Here is a 17932-nt window from a genome sequence, read left to right as displayed (position 1 = left end):
TTGCTTTGTTTCTTTCTGGAATGTTCTTCCTACAGATCTGTGTCTAGTTAGCTTCTTTCTATCACCACATCTCATCTCCGCTGTCTCCTCTCTGGGAGGCCTTCCTTCACCACACTAATGCGGTAGCCCCTCAAATTCTAATTAGAGCTCATCTCCAATTTCTCCCTGCCACATCGAGCTGTTCTGCTTCCCTCATTGCATTCATCACTTTGTGAAATTAGTTATTTATTGCTATGTGGGTTTATCATCTATCCTCTGTCCACTAGGTTTTATACTGAAGGTGCGGGCTCTGTCTCGCTCATTGCTGTATCTGCCACACCTGCTTTAGTGCCTGGTAAGTGGTGGGTTCTCAAATGTTCGTTTGTTGAGTGAATGAATAAATGATGCAGATGGTCCAGACTTGGGAACACAGGGCATGCTCTCAGAAGCAGAGAGGACTGTGTACCACATTCTGGCAAGGGGTCAAGCAAACCAAGGAATTTCAGGGTCAGCTTCCCAGAAACATGTAGAAGAGACTTCTTTCTCCCATCCTGAAAATTGGGAGAGGGAATAAGCCATGATTTCCTCTGACTGGGGACAAAGGTCTATTGCTTCACTGGGGTCTATGTTGGTGGGGGCTGGGGATGTAGGGTCAGGGAAAGGCTGGTGGCTCGGGAGGAAACGACCAGTGGCAGCAGGTACAGGGGCCATAGATGTGTTTGATGGGCCATTATCAGTGTGGCCTGGGGTTTGCCTGGCTCTCACAGCTGTGACACCCCAAGCGGAGCTGGGGGAGGGGGTCTTGGTGGATGGCCATTCCAGCATGCTGTCTGCTCCTGCTCCCAAACTCCCAGAGATGATTCCCTAGACTCTTAACAGCTTTTCCATCCTGGGGGAATTTGCAGAGCCAAAGCAGACTAAAGTAATCTAGAGCTGGTCATTCCAGCAGGTCAGGTTGGAGTGAGACTATTTTTGACCCAGATTGTTTTAAGATTTACAGAGTAAGATGTGGTTACAAGAGATCTTTAAGTGGAAAAGTTGAAAGCAGAGCAAAAACTTACAGTGAGCTTAAGCAGAAGAATAAGAATAATAATAAGAAGAAGACTTGGACTGGTGCATCACTATGCCATTTTAACTACTGTGCACAAAGGGTTTGTTTCTGAGCTTTTAAGCAGCCAGCACCAAACAGAATTTATGAGTACATGCTTATGTCAAATAGTAAAAAACTTATCTTTTCTGCTAATATACTGTCACAGATACTGGTGAAGATTACTGCCAAGAAACACTTGATGTAAATCTAGAAACACAGGGAAGACTAGGATTTAACTCAAGGTGCTTGGCTAAAGAAGTCTGGCTGCTTCTGCCTTTATCTGGACAGTGGGCTTGGATTGGAAGCAGAGGGTTCTGGCAGCCTGATTGAGCTGGGAAAAAAAAAAAAAGGCAAAGCAGTGTAGAAAGACCCATCCACTCCGATCACTTTTAATTGTCTTAGTCGAGATTTAAAGGTGTCTGCAAAACAGATATGTTGTTGGATATAACATTTTCATCCAAACTCCAGCCATCTGGACTGGTGGCTGTGTGAAAGCAGACCTTTTCGTGTCCTCAGAGATGGAGCTGAGCAGCCCATGACATCTGTGAGGCCATCAGTCAATTCTACCGCTGGACAGAGCAGTGGTCCTGATGGGAAGTGGCCAGTTTCCTCAGGGTGTTTGGCCGTGGGAATCAGCCTGTGATTCAGCCCAACTTGGTCAAACCTGAGCAAGAGTTTAGAGGACTGGGGAGGTGGTCAGGGGTGGGGAAAGGGAAGCATGAGAGGTTTGAAAGGAAATTGTTCCATCACGTTCACAGATTTGTACGTGGGTATTGTTTTAGCCATATCTGGCTGCTCCATAAAGACTTTGCCAAGGCAGATTTTGGTGCTGGACCAGCACCTCTTTTGAGATAGAGATAGAGATAGAGATAGAGAGAGATAGAGATAGAGATAGAGATAGAGATAGAGATAGAGATAGAGAGCGAGATAGAAATAGAGAGAGAGAGAGAAAGGGAGAGAGAGAGGGAGAGAGAGAGAGAGGGAAATATCAAAGCTGGATCCTTGATCTGAGTGAGGAGGCACTTACCATCTTGCTGTATGATTTTCAGAAAAGTATTCTGCTGAAACAAACACCAAGGCATTTAAACACTTGGTTCTGATTGAATGACTAATTATTTATAGCTCATCTAATGTTGCTGGGGTTTCCCTCCTTTGATTTTTGAATTATTAATATTTAAAGATTCCACTTTAAAAATTTTGTAGGGCTTGGACAGTCTCCTTTTGAGAACTATGTGAATATTATTGACTTTCAGGAAGCAGAACCTTCTGCCAGTGGAGAGAAAGAGAAATACTGGCCTGGTAACCTTCAGACGACGTGGTTAAGATAAATGATGGATTGAAGTGAGGCTAAAAGCTACCTTTGCCTGACACCTTGAAAAATAGTGTTTATAACCACTCAGGCTTGGAAGGGCCAGACCACCAGAATCAGTTGCTCTCATGTACCAATAACAGTTTAGATTGGGAGGAACTGATATGGTAGCTAGCGTTTTATTTACCAAGTAAGTGCATTTTTATCCAATGTAACTGGAATTGGTAATTGGTGAGTTCATTGAAACTGTTGGTTAAACAAAGGAATCATATGAAAGATACGTTCTTTCTTTAAATGTTTTACTTTGACTCAAAATATCTAAATGTAGACATTTGCTAGTATTTTGATCTAGATCTAAGGCACTTTCTTTGCTTATGGATCTGCAGAATGAAAGAGCTCACTGCCTAGTCTGTGCAAACCTCACACACATTGTACTGTCTTGAAATTCCCCTTTCAGTTTCTTTAAAATGGAGCAAGAAATTCTAGACATTTATGGAGCAATCTGATTGCAAAATCCCTCCCAGATTTTGTCTCTCACAAATTTTATGATTTTATTTCAAATCTTTTCCAGTTGTCTCACCCACTCCTAATTTGGCAACAATTTTAAAAAACAACCTGCCTTTAATTGAGTCTTTTCAAAGTGTTCAATTTTGTTTTTGTAGAAATAACAGTTCTCTTTTTGTTTACGTGCTTATTTCATTTCAATATTCTTTCTGCTTGCACTCTAAATTTATTAGTTTGTGGATGAATTAATTAGCATAATTATAATTAACATGTACAACTGGCATAAACAAGTTTGGGACAAACACAGCTGTTCCTTGATAACTGTACACCTCAGTGGGTGAAAGCAGAAGCAAGTGGGCTTTCTAGACATTTGTGAGCCCTCAGTGTGCCATGAGCTTAATGTCAGTGTATCTTACCAAGCGACTGAAGGATGTTGGTTGACCTAGTAAGTTGGTTAAATGAGGGATTGGTTAAGGAAGTTTCTACTAAACCATCTGTTATCACCATAATTTCATTTAAAAAAAGGCTTCTGAACACCCAAGTCCCAGAATAATAAACGGTGTTTCCCAAGAAAGGACAGGTGGTAAGTGTGTGTGTGTGATTTGCTACTAATTGGTTAAGACTGTCAAGGACTGGACTAGGAATTGGCAGCCATTGATCCAGTTTCCTAGATCATTCTCTAGACCTGGGTCTTCTCTAGACCTGGATCTTCTCTACTCTCTCCCAGCTGGTGTAGCCAAGCCTCCCCCTAAGGCCTCTCTGTAGTGATCATATTTTTCAGGACACTGACAAAGGTCACCACTCATCAGGGCCCAATGGCCCTACATCAGTCACGTCCCCCCAGACCCCAGCACAAGGCCCTTCCCTGTGACCTCATCCTCAGTGATCCTGTCGAGACAGTTTGCAGTTATTGCATCAAGAAAGGGTGACTCCACAATTACATGGAACTGTGAATAGGAAGTGAGATATGGTAGGTTAGTATAGGTTAGAGTGAAATAGTGACACATCCCAAAGTAATTTGGGCAGAGAATAAAAAATATATTTACAGCCTCCCCCCCACCCTGCTCTGAGGAGCTGGGGGAATGTGCAGAAGTGTTGGACTTCCTCACCTGGGCTGGTGTTGATTTTGTCACAAACATTGGGACTGGTGGTTTGATGTGCCGAGCCCTCAATTGTGGGACTTGTCCTTATGAAGCTCGTCACTGCAAAGGAGAGACTGAACTTGCATATGATTGTGCCTAAGAGTCTCCCCCTGAGTGCCTCTTTGTTGCTCAGAAGTGGCCCCCTCTCTCTAAACCACCTTGGCAGGTGAACTCACTGCCCTCCCCACTACATGGGACCCGACTCCCGGAGTATAAATCTCCCTGGCAACGCAGGATATGACTCCTGGGGATGAATCTGGACCCAGCATCATGGGATTGAAACATCTTGACCAAAAGGGGGATGCAAAATGAGACAAAATAGTTTCAATGGCTGAGAGATTTCAAATGGAGTCGAGAGATCACTCTGGTGGACATTCTTATGCACTATATAGATAACACCTCTTAGGTTTTAATGTATTGGAATAGCTAGAAGTAAATACCTGAAACTACCAAACTCCAACCCAGTAGTCTGGACTCCTGAAGGTGATTATATAATAATGTAGCTTACAAGGGATGACAGTGTGATTGTGAAAACCTTCTGGATCACACTTCCTTTATCTAGTGTATGGATGGATGAGTAGAAAAATGGGGATAAAAACTAAATGACAAATAGGGTGGGATGGGGGAGATGGTTTGGGTGTTCTTTTTTTACTTTTATTTTTTATTCTTGTTCTGATTCTTTCTGATGTAAGGAAAATGTTCAGAAATAGATTGTGGTGATGAATGTATAACTATATGATCGTACTGTGAACAGTTGATTATATACCATGGATGACTGTATGGTACATGAATATATTTCAATAAAACTGAATTAAAAAAAAAAAAGAAAAAATGACTGAGTCATTTGTTTTGCTGAATATACCCCCCAGGAGGAGCCTAGAATGAAGGAAGGAAGGGGAGGGACTCTGTTTCCAAGGGCCAGAAACAAGGAGGTGGCATTCTGAACCCTTGGGTGGTACAAATTCTGCATTAGCCCAGCAAAGTCTTCTCTTAAGTTCAATAAGAAATGAGCCCTGAGGGGTTCCTGAGCCCTCTCTCATCCCTCCCCCAACACCCTCTTCTCTGTGTCTCAAATGCAAGTATTTCCAATCCTATCGTCATTAATTTTTTCATTTGAAACTATACGCTATTTGAGTGCATTATATATATATATTTTAAATTCAGTTTTACTGAAAGAATGGGACTTCACCAATACCACTGAAGTCTTGCAGCTCATTATTTGCCTTTTATTTTTCTTCCAAGGAGGGATATGCTGGCATGAGGTGGCTCTTGGGGTCCACCACAACCCTGGCCCACTCTCCTTGCTTTCGTGATGTTAATTAGCAAAGTCGTCAAATGAGCTACTCTGCATTGTGCATCTCTCTGCCCTACTTATTTTAATTTTTTCTCCCCCCAAAACCATGAGCCAATGCCCAGTTGTGCTTTTGCTTTATTTAAGGATCTGGAGATCGGTTGTTCCTCTCAGAAAGCAGCCGCGTCTCATTTCCTTGCTGGCGTCTTTGCTGATAGAGAATGCTGTGCTCTTTCAAAGTGGGTGAGGGTTTCTGTGACGAAGAAGCAACAGGTCACAGCCGAGGGTCTCGGGCACATTGCCCAATGCCTGCCCTTGGGTTGTGGGAAGGATTTGTAACGTTGAAACGGTGCACCCATTTCAAAACTTCATGCAGTCCTTGTGAGATTAAGAATAAACCACAAAAGCAGAAGGACTAAACCCCCAAACATTCTATTTCCTTGTATGGAAACAGCCTGCTGTCTGTGGAAAGTAAAAGTAGAACTGGTGGAGAGGGAAAGCATCGTATCTTAAAATACAACAAGACAGGAAGGCAGATAAGAGAGAAAATGGAGATCAAGAGAAGATTTTACCCAGGAGCAGTCTTGGTGTCATCTAAATCTTGGCTATTACCTGCAGTTGGGTTTGATGGTGGCAAATCCCTGGGTGATAATGCTTCTCAGCTCCTCTCTGCCCCTGACACCCTATTACGGTGACTCATTGCCTTCGGGCCACCTCGGGGCAGAGCCATGGCCTTGGACCTGCTCGCACCTGCTTCATGAATGTGCATGGAGACCCACGGGCATGGCCTCTGCTTTGGGGTTTGTCCTGAGCTGTTGCCAGGACTTCCCTGGAATCCTGGGAGGTCAGTGCTGGAGGGACCTGGGGGAGCTTCCAGGCCAAGCCTTCCTTCCCCATGGGACCCTGGGGTGCAGGGAGGGAAGTGTCAGCGGGTAGGGGGAAGAGTTCAGGGTCTGGGGTCAGAAGCTCTGGGCGGGGGTTTGGTCTTTTACCGACTCGGTGGGTGGCCTTGGACAATCACTGATGTCTCCATGTCGGTTTGCTCCTGTGCAACACGGAGAATAACCAAAGTGCCACAGAGCCTGCCAGCCCTTCCCACAGCAACCACGTTTGTCTCTGGTGCCCTGTGTACAGTTGCTTTTCTCTCAAAGGGCATCCACGTTATCTCTGAGTGGTCCCTCAGGAGCCACCTCCCACAAGCCCAGGAGGAGGTTCCTTCTTGAGTGTTTTTCAAAAATTTTTTTCCTTAAACCATTAAAAATTATTTTTATTATGGTAACACACACATATAAAATTTGCCATTTTAACTATTTTTAAGTGTACAATTCAGTGGCATTAATTATAGCCCTAATGTTGTTCAACCATCAACACCACCTATTACCAAAAATTTTTCATCACCCGAAACAGAAACCCATTAAGCAGTAACTCCAGACTCCCTGCTTCCCCAGTCTCTGATAATCTGTAATCTACTTTCGGTCTCTATGAATTTGCCTATTCTAGATATTTCATATAAGTGGGAATTACAATATTTGTCTTTTTGTGTCTGGCTTCTTTGACTTAACATAGTGTTTTCAAGCTTCCTGGATGTTGTAACATGGATTTTTTTTAAAGGCAAAATGTTATCACTTTTAAAATATGGATAATTAGTACATGGGTGTTTGTTATTCTATTCTCTGTACCTTTATTTGTTTCAAAATTTCAGAATAAACAACGAACTTTCATGCATCCATATAATGCAATACTATGCAGGTTTTAAGAAGAATGATGGAGAATGTGTATGACAAAATGCTTTTTTATACATCTATAACCATATATTACATGTGTGTAAGAGAAATATAATATATAGGTATATAGGTATATATATCCATATACATGATTGCAATTAAATTTTTATTTCAGATATATTTTGAAGTAGTGGCATCACTAGTAACCTTACTCTTTCTTTTGCATTTTCCAAATTTTGTGCATTAAGAACTTATTAATAATAATGGTTCCCATTAACTAATAACCACCAATAAAAGCTTACGGTTCATTCAGACAGTGCTCAAATCACAAACACAGGCCTCTTTTACTTCTTCCCCAGCCTTATGTCACAGCCACAGCACTCCTGAACGTCCTCTGTCAAATCCCACCCTCACCCCCAAAACCTGCATGAGGCTGGAAGCTTGCCTGTCTACTCTGCCTTCCACTCCATGCTTTCTGCAATTTGCTCATGACCCTTTCAAATTGCTGTTCTGTGGGTCACAGCTGTCCCTTCTGAGCGAACACCACTGCTGAGAGAGTGCTAGTTTGGGGATGGAGTTCTGCTGGCCTCTTGGCGGTCCTGTCCACACACACGATAGCCCCTCCCTGGTTACCCACAGGACATCCGAAACCAGGTGTGGTGTGGGGCCAGCAGAAGGGAGATGCCCCCCAGAGGACAGCTCAACACTACTGCATGAACCCAGGCTCAGACCCCTTAGGTTCCTTATCTGACAGCAGGACTGGATACATAATTTGCAAGGCCTGGTGCAAAATAAGAATGTAGAACCTCTTGTACAAAGTGTTTTAAGAATTTTCAAGGTGGCAGTAGCAGAACTTTAGGCCAAGTGGGGGGGTCCTTCCAGGTGCGGGGCCCTCTGTGACTGCACAGATTGCAAGCCCATGAAGCTTCTGCCTTGCTTCTCATCTGACCTCATGTGGCCATGGGCTGCTCGTACCTTACCCCCTTCTAGAAAAATCTGGGCATCCCAGAGAGAGGTGGAGGATCGTTCCCTCAGTCCAGCCCGAGCTTCACCTTCTGAATCCTCATCCTTTGCCCCCAAATCGACCTCTTCCCTGGATGATTGACAGTTGGATCATCTATTCCTTCAGGGAAAAATCCTACTTCCACTCATAGGGTGTGGTTCTGGCTTCATGGTCCTAAAAAGCCAACCACGTCATAGGGTGAAATCAATTCATTCCCTAAGTCTGGTTATTTAGTCTGAAATAACACCATGTATGGGACACAAACAGCCAGTTCAGGTGGGACAGTGACAAGTTCTGTCATTTCTTTTTTAGTCACTTCTCATTGAAGGTTTTAAAAAAGTTGGAAAACAGCCTCACTGAGGGGGTGGGAGAGGGCTCTGTTGCTTTCGTGTGCTTGAGTAGCATACAGCTCATGTGGTTCCCATTTTCCTTGAAGCCATTCCTCCTCCATTTCTGATCAAAATCCGTAAGGCTTGGCTGGGCCTGACACCACCATCAGTGGCGGGCAGGTGACCCAAGCTTAAGCCATTCACCATATCCCACCCCTCCAGCCACAGTGATTGTTTCAGGGATGGGTGTGTCCCATTTCAGTCCAATGAGCATTAGGACTTTAGTTGGAACTAGGCACTGTGAGCAGTCACTCGAGCTGCTTGTGGTCATGTGACCCCACGAGGAGCACACCTGCCTGTGAATAAAGCCAACCCAGAGGAAAGAGAGTGGATCCCACTGGGCCAGATGTCAGCATGATCCCTGGGTTTCTCAGAAACACGAGCCAACGAATTCTCTTTTTTGCTTAGAGCAGTTTGAGGTGGGTTTTGTCCATGACAATCAAAAGTGACATAAGAGTCCCCCCTTTCACAGGCATTAATAACGCCTGACCTACTTACTCCCAGTGCTATGGATGGGAAATCACACAATTTATGTGCAAGTGCTTTGCAAATTGTAAAGAGCTGTTTGAGTGGAACGCCTAAGGGCATTTAATTGGCTAATGGCAGAGCCAGACCAAAAGCCCAGTTTTGGGGTACTTCAAGTCCAGGTCTCTTTCTTTGCAAATTAGGCTGCCTCTGGCTCTAAGAAAAATCTGTGGGCAGAGCAGGTGGTAGAGAGGGTGTGTGGTGGACAGCGACAATGCTATGTGCTGCCTTCGCATGTGTTTGTGGTGCTGCATTATGATGTCTGGAGTAGGGCTGGCTTTTCAGGGCACGGATGAGTGATGACCTGATCACAGAGCTCACCTGGCCCCGCGCCTCATCTGCCCAAGCTTCTCTCCGTGCACCAACCTGTCATTACAAGGAGCCAGGACCTTGGCATTTTTGAGTTTGGTTGGAGAGTTTTCAGCTCAGATCTTTGGCAATGTCCAGGGAAGGGGTTCCGGCGTTGATTCTTTGGCTCTGACTCTACCAAGCGTGGGCTATGGCTCTTTGTTTTGGGGCCTTCTCAGAAGTGCACCAGGAACCCCTTCCTTTCTTGGACTTGGGACTGAAGGGAACCCTGCCTTGGGGATCCAGAGCCATTCTGACCTTTAGAGGTGGGGCTCCCTCCTGGACCTGTGGATCCTAAAGCCCTCCAAAGCAGTCACACAGGACCCAGAACTTGGCACCTTAGAGGGCCACAGTCAAGCTGCAAGCATTTGAACTGGTCCGTGAGAGCCCACCTTCCCAGTGCCACTGAGGTCCCTGACCTTCAAGGGGTCTCCAGGGGCACTGAGTCCATGTGGCACTGTGGGCTGAGGTCTGGTACGGTCCGAGTCATCTCTGTCTGGCCAGCCCTCTGACCCCTCAGCCTACTACACTGAGCTTCTTGGGGTAGGGAATGGGTCCTGTTCCTGGGCTCTGGCACACAGTACTTAGCACATTATGTTTGCTGAATTGACTCTCAGGGTCTTCAGACAAATATGTCAGATTTCAAGGGGGGCAAGAGGAGTGCGGTGGTGGTCTATAGGAAATGGCCCAAATCACCTTTTTTTCTCTTTGCATGGCTTTCTCCCCTGAAAGCCAAATCCCTAAATCCCCATGATAGAATTGGCACTGAGTGAGATGCAGGCAGAAATGTGGGATAACAACTCTGGGTACGACTGACGGAGGCTCCAAGGAAGCATTCTGCCCTCCAAACCCCTTCCTCCTTCCTCGTAAATCAGGTCAAGTCCAGGACATTCTTAAGTTCAAAGCAAGTGGGTCCTAAAGGAGCACAGGTAACTGGAGATCAGGAGAGAACAGAATGCCTACCTAACCTAGGTCACAGTTCAATACAGTTAGGGAGGCAGGCATCAGGGTGGGGGTCCCAGGGGCTGAGGGGGTTTAAGGGTTATAGATTGAGGCTGTGCTCATAGTGCAGCCAGTTATCAAACTGTATCAGCTTGATATTATTAAACACTTGAATCCTACACATCTTTCTATTTCTCTACATTTCATGCTTAGCAAACACTCTCCTGGACAAAATGTGGCTTGGCATCTAGAGATACATCAAGCTCGTGAGCTTGAGTAACACTAACCTGCCTGAAAAGATGGATCCACCCTTTGATGACTGAGCAAAATCAGGTCTCTGATCCTTCAGAGCTGGGGGCCACTGCTGTCGATACCCTAAAGTAACAACAATCTGAGCCCCTCAGCAGAGCCCCTTGCCCTCTCCTCACGTCCTCCCTTTCTGTCTCTAGTTTGCTCCGATTTGCATCTAGGCTCTGCCACTTATTAGCTGGGTGAACTTGAGCAAGTTTCTTAATGTCTCCATGCCTCAGTTTACTCATCTGTAAAATAGAGTTAAAATGTGGTTGTTGTAGGAGAAAACGAGTTAATAGGTGTAAAGTGCTAAAAGTGGTGCCTGGCACCTAAGTGTTAAAAAGAGTCTGTTATTATTATTTGAATTTCCACAAGATCTACCAGCTATGACCTTGGGCAAGCAAACTTATTTCTTCTGGCCTCAGTTTTCCTATTTATAACATGGAATTAATAATAACATCTATGGAAAAAAGCATGTATTGAGGATATATCATAGTATATATTAATATACAACATATAGATCATAGCATATACTAAAGTCGTTTGCAAACTGTAAAATGCCGTGCCAATGAACCGTATGTTTAGCATTTATTTTTAATAATTATTAGACACACTGGGTCCCTCTAGATTATAGCACAAAGGTGCTGTCAAAACTTCCCAGTTCACATTCAAATAAAACCTGAGAAGGGGTTCCAGAGAAGGAGAACCCAGCTGGATAAAGACAAAGGGTTTGGAAAGGCCCCGTTAGAGGGGAGGAGGTTCCTGAGGGGCTGGGGGGTGGGTTGTGGGGCTGGGCCTCATTTGGACTGAGTCTGTCCCAGCAGCTACATTTCCTTCCAGAGGTTAAATGGCTTCTCAATGTGAGGAAGAAGAAAGTGTTGATACATGGCAAGTCTGCTTTTTGATAAGCAGGCTTGCTCGGAGTGGTGTGGATATACAGTTCAAACAGGGAAAAGAAGAGGAGAAGGGAAGGTTTGCTTTTCCTTTAAAAAGCCTGTAACAAAAGACAAGGAGGACAGAGAACAAGAACCCATTACCAGTGGCCTTGCCTACAGCTTGTGAGAGGAGGTGAGTCTGTGCGTGTGTGTGTGTGTGTGTGTGTGTGTGTGTGTGTGTGTTGATGGCGGCCAAGGGCAGAGCACTAGGAAGCAAGAGGCCATACGAGCTTAAATGCAACTTGGTTCATGACAACTACAAGCACAGAAGCACAAATTATTAAATAACACCCTCATGATGATGGGTAAAAACTGTCCTCTAAGAAGCCAGAAATGCAAATAGGAAGGGAAGGAGACAGACTTTGGAATGAAGGTCAGGGAAATAGGGATCATCTCTAGGGGGGTTCTTGAGCTCTGCTTGCCCCACCAGTTATGGTATTTTCTACCTTCAGGAGCAGGGTGAGGTCTGGGGAGGTTCTGATCCGTGTGATCAGTTAGGGGTTAACATTTCCAGATGTGTTGTTTGCTGCTGGCTTGGAGCTCTCCCACTTGGCCCAGAAAACCTCCTCCAGTTGGCTGATGGGAAGACGGTCCAGGGCTGCTCCCGCTGGGGAACTGCATTGCCTGAGCACTCAGCAACTTAGCAAAGGAGCTGTGATCTCCATTCTCACTCGCCATCTCTCGGGACTGCAGCCCTTGCCTGAGAAGGGGAGGAAGGAAGCAAGGAGCGTGCTGGAATAGGTTTAGCGGCACTTCAAATGTCCGGCTCAACAATTCTCCAGCCTGGTGCTCACCTCTGGTTGTTTATTTCCAGCAAAGCTGGATTTCCTGCCCTGACGATGAAAGAATCAAAGCCCCTCCCAGAACAGCTTACAGGAGAAAACATTAAATGCAGAGCTCACCAACACTAGTGAGTCTCAGATATTTTCTCACAAAAGGCCCCAGGGACTCCAAACTAAAAGGCAGAATGCGTTGGATAGAAAAGCTGGAAGAGTCTGGAAAATGAGTTTGAGATGCTGGATTGAGTCACCAGCATTCCCTGCTAAGCTTATTCCAGAGAACCAAGCAGCACCGCTCCCAGGTCAGCTGCTTTGAGATCTGAGCAGAGTCAACAAATTAGCTAAAGGAGTTCCAGATGACCACTGATTGTTGATGATTTAATATACATTTCATTTATTTATCCTTAACTCCTCAGAGCAAGCGAGAGAGGAAAATAAGCAAACGGAAATATTATACAGGGAGCTGCTAGATTTTCTTGACTTTCTTTCTTTCTTTCTTTTTTTCTGATCTGAGGAAGGAAACCTGGCAAGAATTGAAGCTAGTGCTCTCACTTTGAAAGTAAAATCTCTTCACTTACAGGGCATGGATTTTTCTGTGGAATTGGATTCTTTTACTACAAATTTGTATTCCATTAACACTTTTAATGGAAAAAAAGCCGCAGAGGGCTAAAGATGGTGAAGGAAAGAGAACAGGGAAGGTATAGTCTTTCATTGTTGATTTGTCTTTCCCAATGTGGTAGATTGAATTAGATACCTCCTCAAAAGACATGTTCTTAATCTGTCTTTACAAATGCAAATAGGACCCTTTGAAGATGTATTTTCAGTTAAAGTGTGGGCTCACTCATGATTAGGACCCTCTAACACCCTATTTAGAGCCTTATTCTGTATTACTGGAGGCCTTATAAAAAGCCAGTAGTCAGAGAAACACAGGAGGAAAGCAAGGACGTTGCCATGTGATGGAAGACAGAGATGCAAGCCAAGGAACCAAGGAGCCTCAAAGATTGCGGCTTTGGGGACTTGGCAGAGAAAGCATAGTTCTGCTGATTTTGGACGTATAACCTCTGAAACCATGAGACAACAAATTCTTGTTGTTAAGTCAACCAGTGTGTGGTATTTGTCATAGCAGCTCTTGAAAACTAAGACACCAGGTACGATTTTCTGTCAGAGAAGGAAAATGTTCCTGAATCTAGGCCCTTCTCTAAGATCAGTGAGTGGCGGCCCCATGGGAGTGAGGAGGTGGCTGGTGTGGAGAACTCTGGCTCTCTTGGATATTAACTCCTGAGAAGAGTCCATAAGTGAGAGAAGACATTTCAAATTGAGGTCAGAAGTGACCCCTTCTTCCTGGGTCATCCCACTGCACCTTCCTGTACCTTTCTTTAGGGAAATTCTTAGACTCTATACAGTGTTATAGCAATTTACATGTATGCCTTACAGGCCACAAACTTGTGAAGGCAGGAAGCACTTTAAGAAAAGTGGTTCACTCTAATGCCCAGCATAGTTTCTTACCCTTTGTGGATGCTCAAGAAATGCTTGCTGAATGAATAAAGAGGCATGTGGGCTATTGAGGCTTAGAGATATAGAAACCACAAGATGAGAAGCTGAAGGACAAGTACAAGAGAGGAAGGAGAGTAGTGGAGATTACCTGCTTACCTTTTCCCAGTTACCTAGAAGAGGTGTTATAGCTGGGTTAGAGGAATGTAAATGCCTTGTGGGACAGAACCCCTTTGTGCTTATCCCTCTGATAATTCCATTCCATTGACCAACCCTGGATGAATGGATGGACCGACCACATCTTTCTGCCCCCCAGGTTGCTGGTCCTTCTGAGATGCTACCGAAGAGACTAACTTTGACTTAGCTGTTGTTTGCCCTTCTTCAAACATCAGGATGTCCGTCAGAGTGCTGGTGATGGTGAATTAGAATCTAGGCCCCTGAACTGAACTGAGGTTGCTTTGTCGTGATTCACTAGCATCTGGAGCTTTCATTTTCCCGGAGTCCACGATCAGGCCCTGACCCAGCCAGAACCCAATCCATGGGCTGTTCTGCCACCTCTAACTTGCATCATTTCTTTGATGGCTCTCAAGACTGTATCAGTAGCAAGAGAGGGCCAGGAGTTCTCCGAGGAAAGATTGTTCACATGTTTTAAATTATTTAGTTGCATCAAATATTCAGATTTGTGAGAACAACAGCAACTCTATTTAAAACTCCAAGCATGTGATGGATGAACTCAATGTTTCTATGCAGTTCCCAGCTTCCAGCCCACAGTCTAGGACACTTCTAAGTTATTTGAGCTGATCTGGGTCAGCTTCCAACTCTTGGACTAGTTCAAGTGCAAGTGCCATCCAAGGCGAGTGATATTTGGCAGATGTTTTGCATATAAATGAATTTTAATGAGAGATTTCATTGTATTACATACCTCATCTCCCAGAGAGAGGAGATATTCAATTTAGGAAATCAGGACTGGTGTGTTTGCACAGAAGTCATTATTTCTGCATGGGTGAGTTATGTGAGTTTATTCCCATGGGATTGCTCCTGTGAAATGTGTGTGTGTGTGTGTGTGTGTTTCTGAAGGTTTATGTGCATGAGGCTGCTGTTCTTCTCACAAACTTCTCATTTTAAGTGAAACAGAATATGACACCTCTTGAAGTTGCCTGGGAGTCCAAGATTTGAGTCCTAATAAAAACCACCTTTTATTGAATGCTTCCTGTAGGGATTATTTTATATGTTTTACTTTAAAATTGTCTAACTTCTTCATTAAAAAACATGTATTATTATTATTTTATAGACAAGAAAAGTTAGGGTGACAGGGGTGGTGGTCCAAAGTCACACTAAGATCTACTGGATTCTAAGCCTGGGGTTTCTTTTCACCATAAAGCAATGTCTCTTCTCTGGCAAGTTTCTAGGACTATCCTACACAAAATATGGCTGCCCAGTGAAAACATTAAATTATACTTCTCTATAATGGAAACTCCGAGGAGGATAAAGGGGAGGGTATAGTTTGAAAGGGGGATGTGCATAGTTTTGGGGATGCTGGCAAGGTCATTGCACAGATGTGTTTACTTTATGATAATTCATCAAGGTGTGCACATACGATTTGGGCATTTTTCTGTATGTTTGTTATACTTCAACACAAATTTTATTTTCAAAAGTCTTCTTAGCAATGAATCTTGGAGGAAAACCTTGCCTCCCGTGGCCAGCATGTTCTAATTAATCAACAAGAATTCTTTGAAGCCTTCCATATAGCAAACTTAAAATAATACAAATATGTTGATACCCTCCCCTTTTACAAAGAAATTTGAAGTGAATCACAATAAAAAAAAATCATGCACATTAATAAAACAATATTAGGATGAAGTAACACTGTATAAAAAGGAAAACTTTCTATGCACATGTCACTTTGTGGGGCACTAGAGTAGGTTTGAGTTCAGCTTCTGCACTCAAGGTACTCACAACCAACCTGGGGAGCTTGAACATTTATCAGCAGTATGTAGACACTTATCTTAATACACTGGAACTTGTGGGAACAGTCTCTCAAAATCTGGTGGTCAGTAAACCCAAAGGAAGTGAAAGTTCTCATGGACTATATTCTACATTTCATGTGTGGGTAATTGAGGTGGAAAAGACCACATCTGACCAGTAGTTTGAAAAATTTGACCTCCACATCTTAAATCTTTTAAAATAAATATTTATATCTTTGTAAGATAGATTAAACTTGGAAAGACCCATATATTTAGTCACCAGGATGATTTTGTAATCAATTTATAATTATTCATTTTTCCTTTGCTTGTGTACACTCTATTTTGGGGCTAGATTCACAACTTCAAAGAACACAGATCTTATTCTAGTTTACTGCAAATGGTGATGGCTTTAAAACCTCTGGACTGGGAGAATTATTTTAAATGTTCCTCTCTTTTCTATACCCTAGCAGTTCAGGGAACTGAAGGGAGAAGTTGCATGGATTATTGAAATCTTCAGACCCTCTTATTTCAATAATCAAATGATTTTCCTTCATTTCTTTCAGAAATAGTCTGTGTGGCATTGAGCGATGCATCTAAAACTTTAATGTGCATAATAAATACCTGGGTATCTTGTTAAAAATGCAGATTTGGGTTCTGCAGTTCCCGTGTGTGTGTGTGTGTGTGTGTGTGTGTGTGTATGTGTGTGTGTGGGTGTGTGTGTGCTGAGGCAATGTCAGTCTGCTGGTCCATGGACCACATTTTGAGCGGCAAGTATATAGAGAAAAAAATATTAGAATTTGAGTCATAAGTCCTGGCTTTCAGTACCAGCTCTGTTTACCAGCTTGTTTTCTTGGACAAGTCACTTTGGCTCTTTGGGTTCAGTTTCCCCAACTTTGAACTGTGTAACAGGGGAGGAGGGTGGATCTGGTGATTTCACAGTCTGTATTCATATCATTTCGAGGGTGATATTTTGATCTATAGGAACCTGTACAGTCTTTCAGGGGAGTAGCAAGTAAATTGGTATTAGTAAAGGAGAAAATGTAAGGAAGGCCTGGAGTGGGGGTAGGCGGGGAGGAAATCAGGGAAAGGGATGTAAAGCAAGAATAGCTTCTTAAGGCAAAAATAAAGCTCTGATTCTCTCAAAGTGATGGATTTTGGATTTAAAAATATTACCCAGAGAGAGGCTGCTAGTTGTTTTTTTTTTCCCAAAACCACCCCAAGAGGAGACCTACATTACTGAGAATTGGGATGCCTAAGAAACTTGAAAGAGGGAAGCAATAGATGTGTTAGAGCTTTGAAATAAGCAAACATTTTCTGGAGGCTACTGAGCACAACACTGCAGGACAAGCAGCTTTCTGTAGCCATGAGGGAGCCTGATTTGCAAACAACAGTTTGGTGCTGCTGCAGATCCTTTCTATGCTTAATTCCAGCCAAGTTGGCCAGGAATTCAGATTTTTGACCTCTGCCACCAGAACTAATGGGGCTGGGGCTTGAGAGGCATGGACAAGGGGACAAACGCAGCGTCCTACCGAGTTAGGCAGAGCAAAGGGGCTCGGGTACACAGGAGTTAAAACGGGTGTGGGGCGGGAGTGAGTAAGTGAGAAAGGGCCACAAGTGATTTGACTGAATGAACGAGGCTCCTGACAATTTGAGATTCTGGCGGCGGCTCCTTCCCCCAGCACTCATCCATCTCAATTTTGGGCAGCAATCAAGAGCAAACAGAAAGAGTTCCCCGGGCTCACAGATACGGGCCAGTTTCTCTTTAAGGCGCAAAGCAAAGTCGGGGGGTGGGGGAACAGTAAGAACTCTCCCAGCGTTGGGATGGGGGCGCAGGCTGGAGGAGATTCTTACCTTATGCAGGACGTGCTCACTGAAGTCAGGGCCAGCTCCTCTCTGGTAGGAGTCGGGTCTCTGCAGATCCATGCCCTGCTTGGAGCCCGCTGCTCCCCGGTCTCCCAGCCTCTCTGCGTCAACGATCCCCGAAGCTCGGTCCGGGCTTGGCTGGGTGCGGCAGGGTCCAGCCTAAGTCCCGCGGGCCGCGCCGCATCCGGATTCAGCACCTGACAGCTCCCGCAGCGGCTGCGGCGCAGTACCCGGAGGGCAGGCGGCTCTCACCTCTGCGGCTGCGACGTTTCAGCACCAGGAACAGCGACACCGCCCCTGTGCGCCTGGGACCAGAGTTCTAAGATCCCATCTGCTCCGAATCCCCTGTCTCGTGACTCCAGG

The 17932-nt window shown here is 44.5% G+C and overlaps 1 protein-coding gene across 1 annotated transcript in view; it reads right to left on the bottom strand.

The window, feature by feature from the left end:
* Positions 1–17692, bottom strand: part of RAB37 (RAB37, member RAS oncogene family) — a 69880-nt gene extending 52188 nt beyond the window's left edge. The window contains exon 1 of the mRNA XM_037808671.1: positions 17558–17692. Within this exon, the coding sequence (XP_037664599.1) occupies positions 17558–17629 (72 nt within the window). The 5' untranslated portion in view covers positions 17630–17692. The remainder of the gene's footprint in view (positions 1–17557) is intronic.
* Between the last annotated feature and the right edge of the window lie 240 nt (positions 17693–17932).

Source organism: Choloepus didactylus, chromosome 18 (assembly GCF_015220235.1).
Source record: "Choloepus didactylus isolate mChoDid1 chromosome 18, mChoDid1.pri, whole genome shotgun sequence".
Taxonomy (NCBI): Eukaryota; Metazoa; Chordata; class Mammalia; order Pilosa; family Megalonychidae; genus Choloepus; species Choloepus didactylus.
Note: the sequence above shows the minus strand (reverse complement) of the source record. Positions and strands in the feature narration are given on the sequence as shown.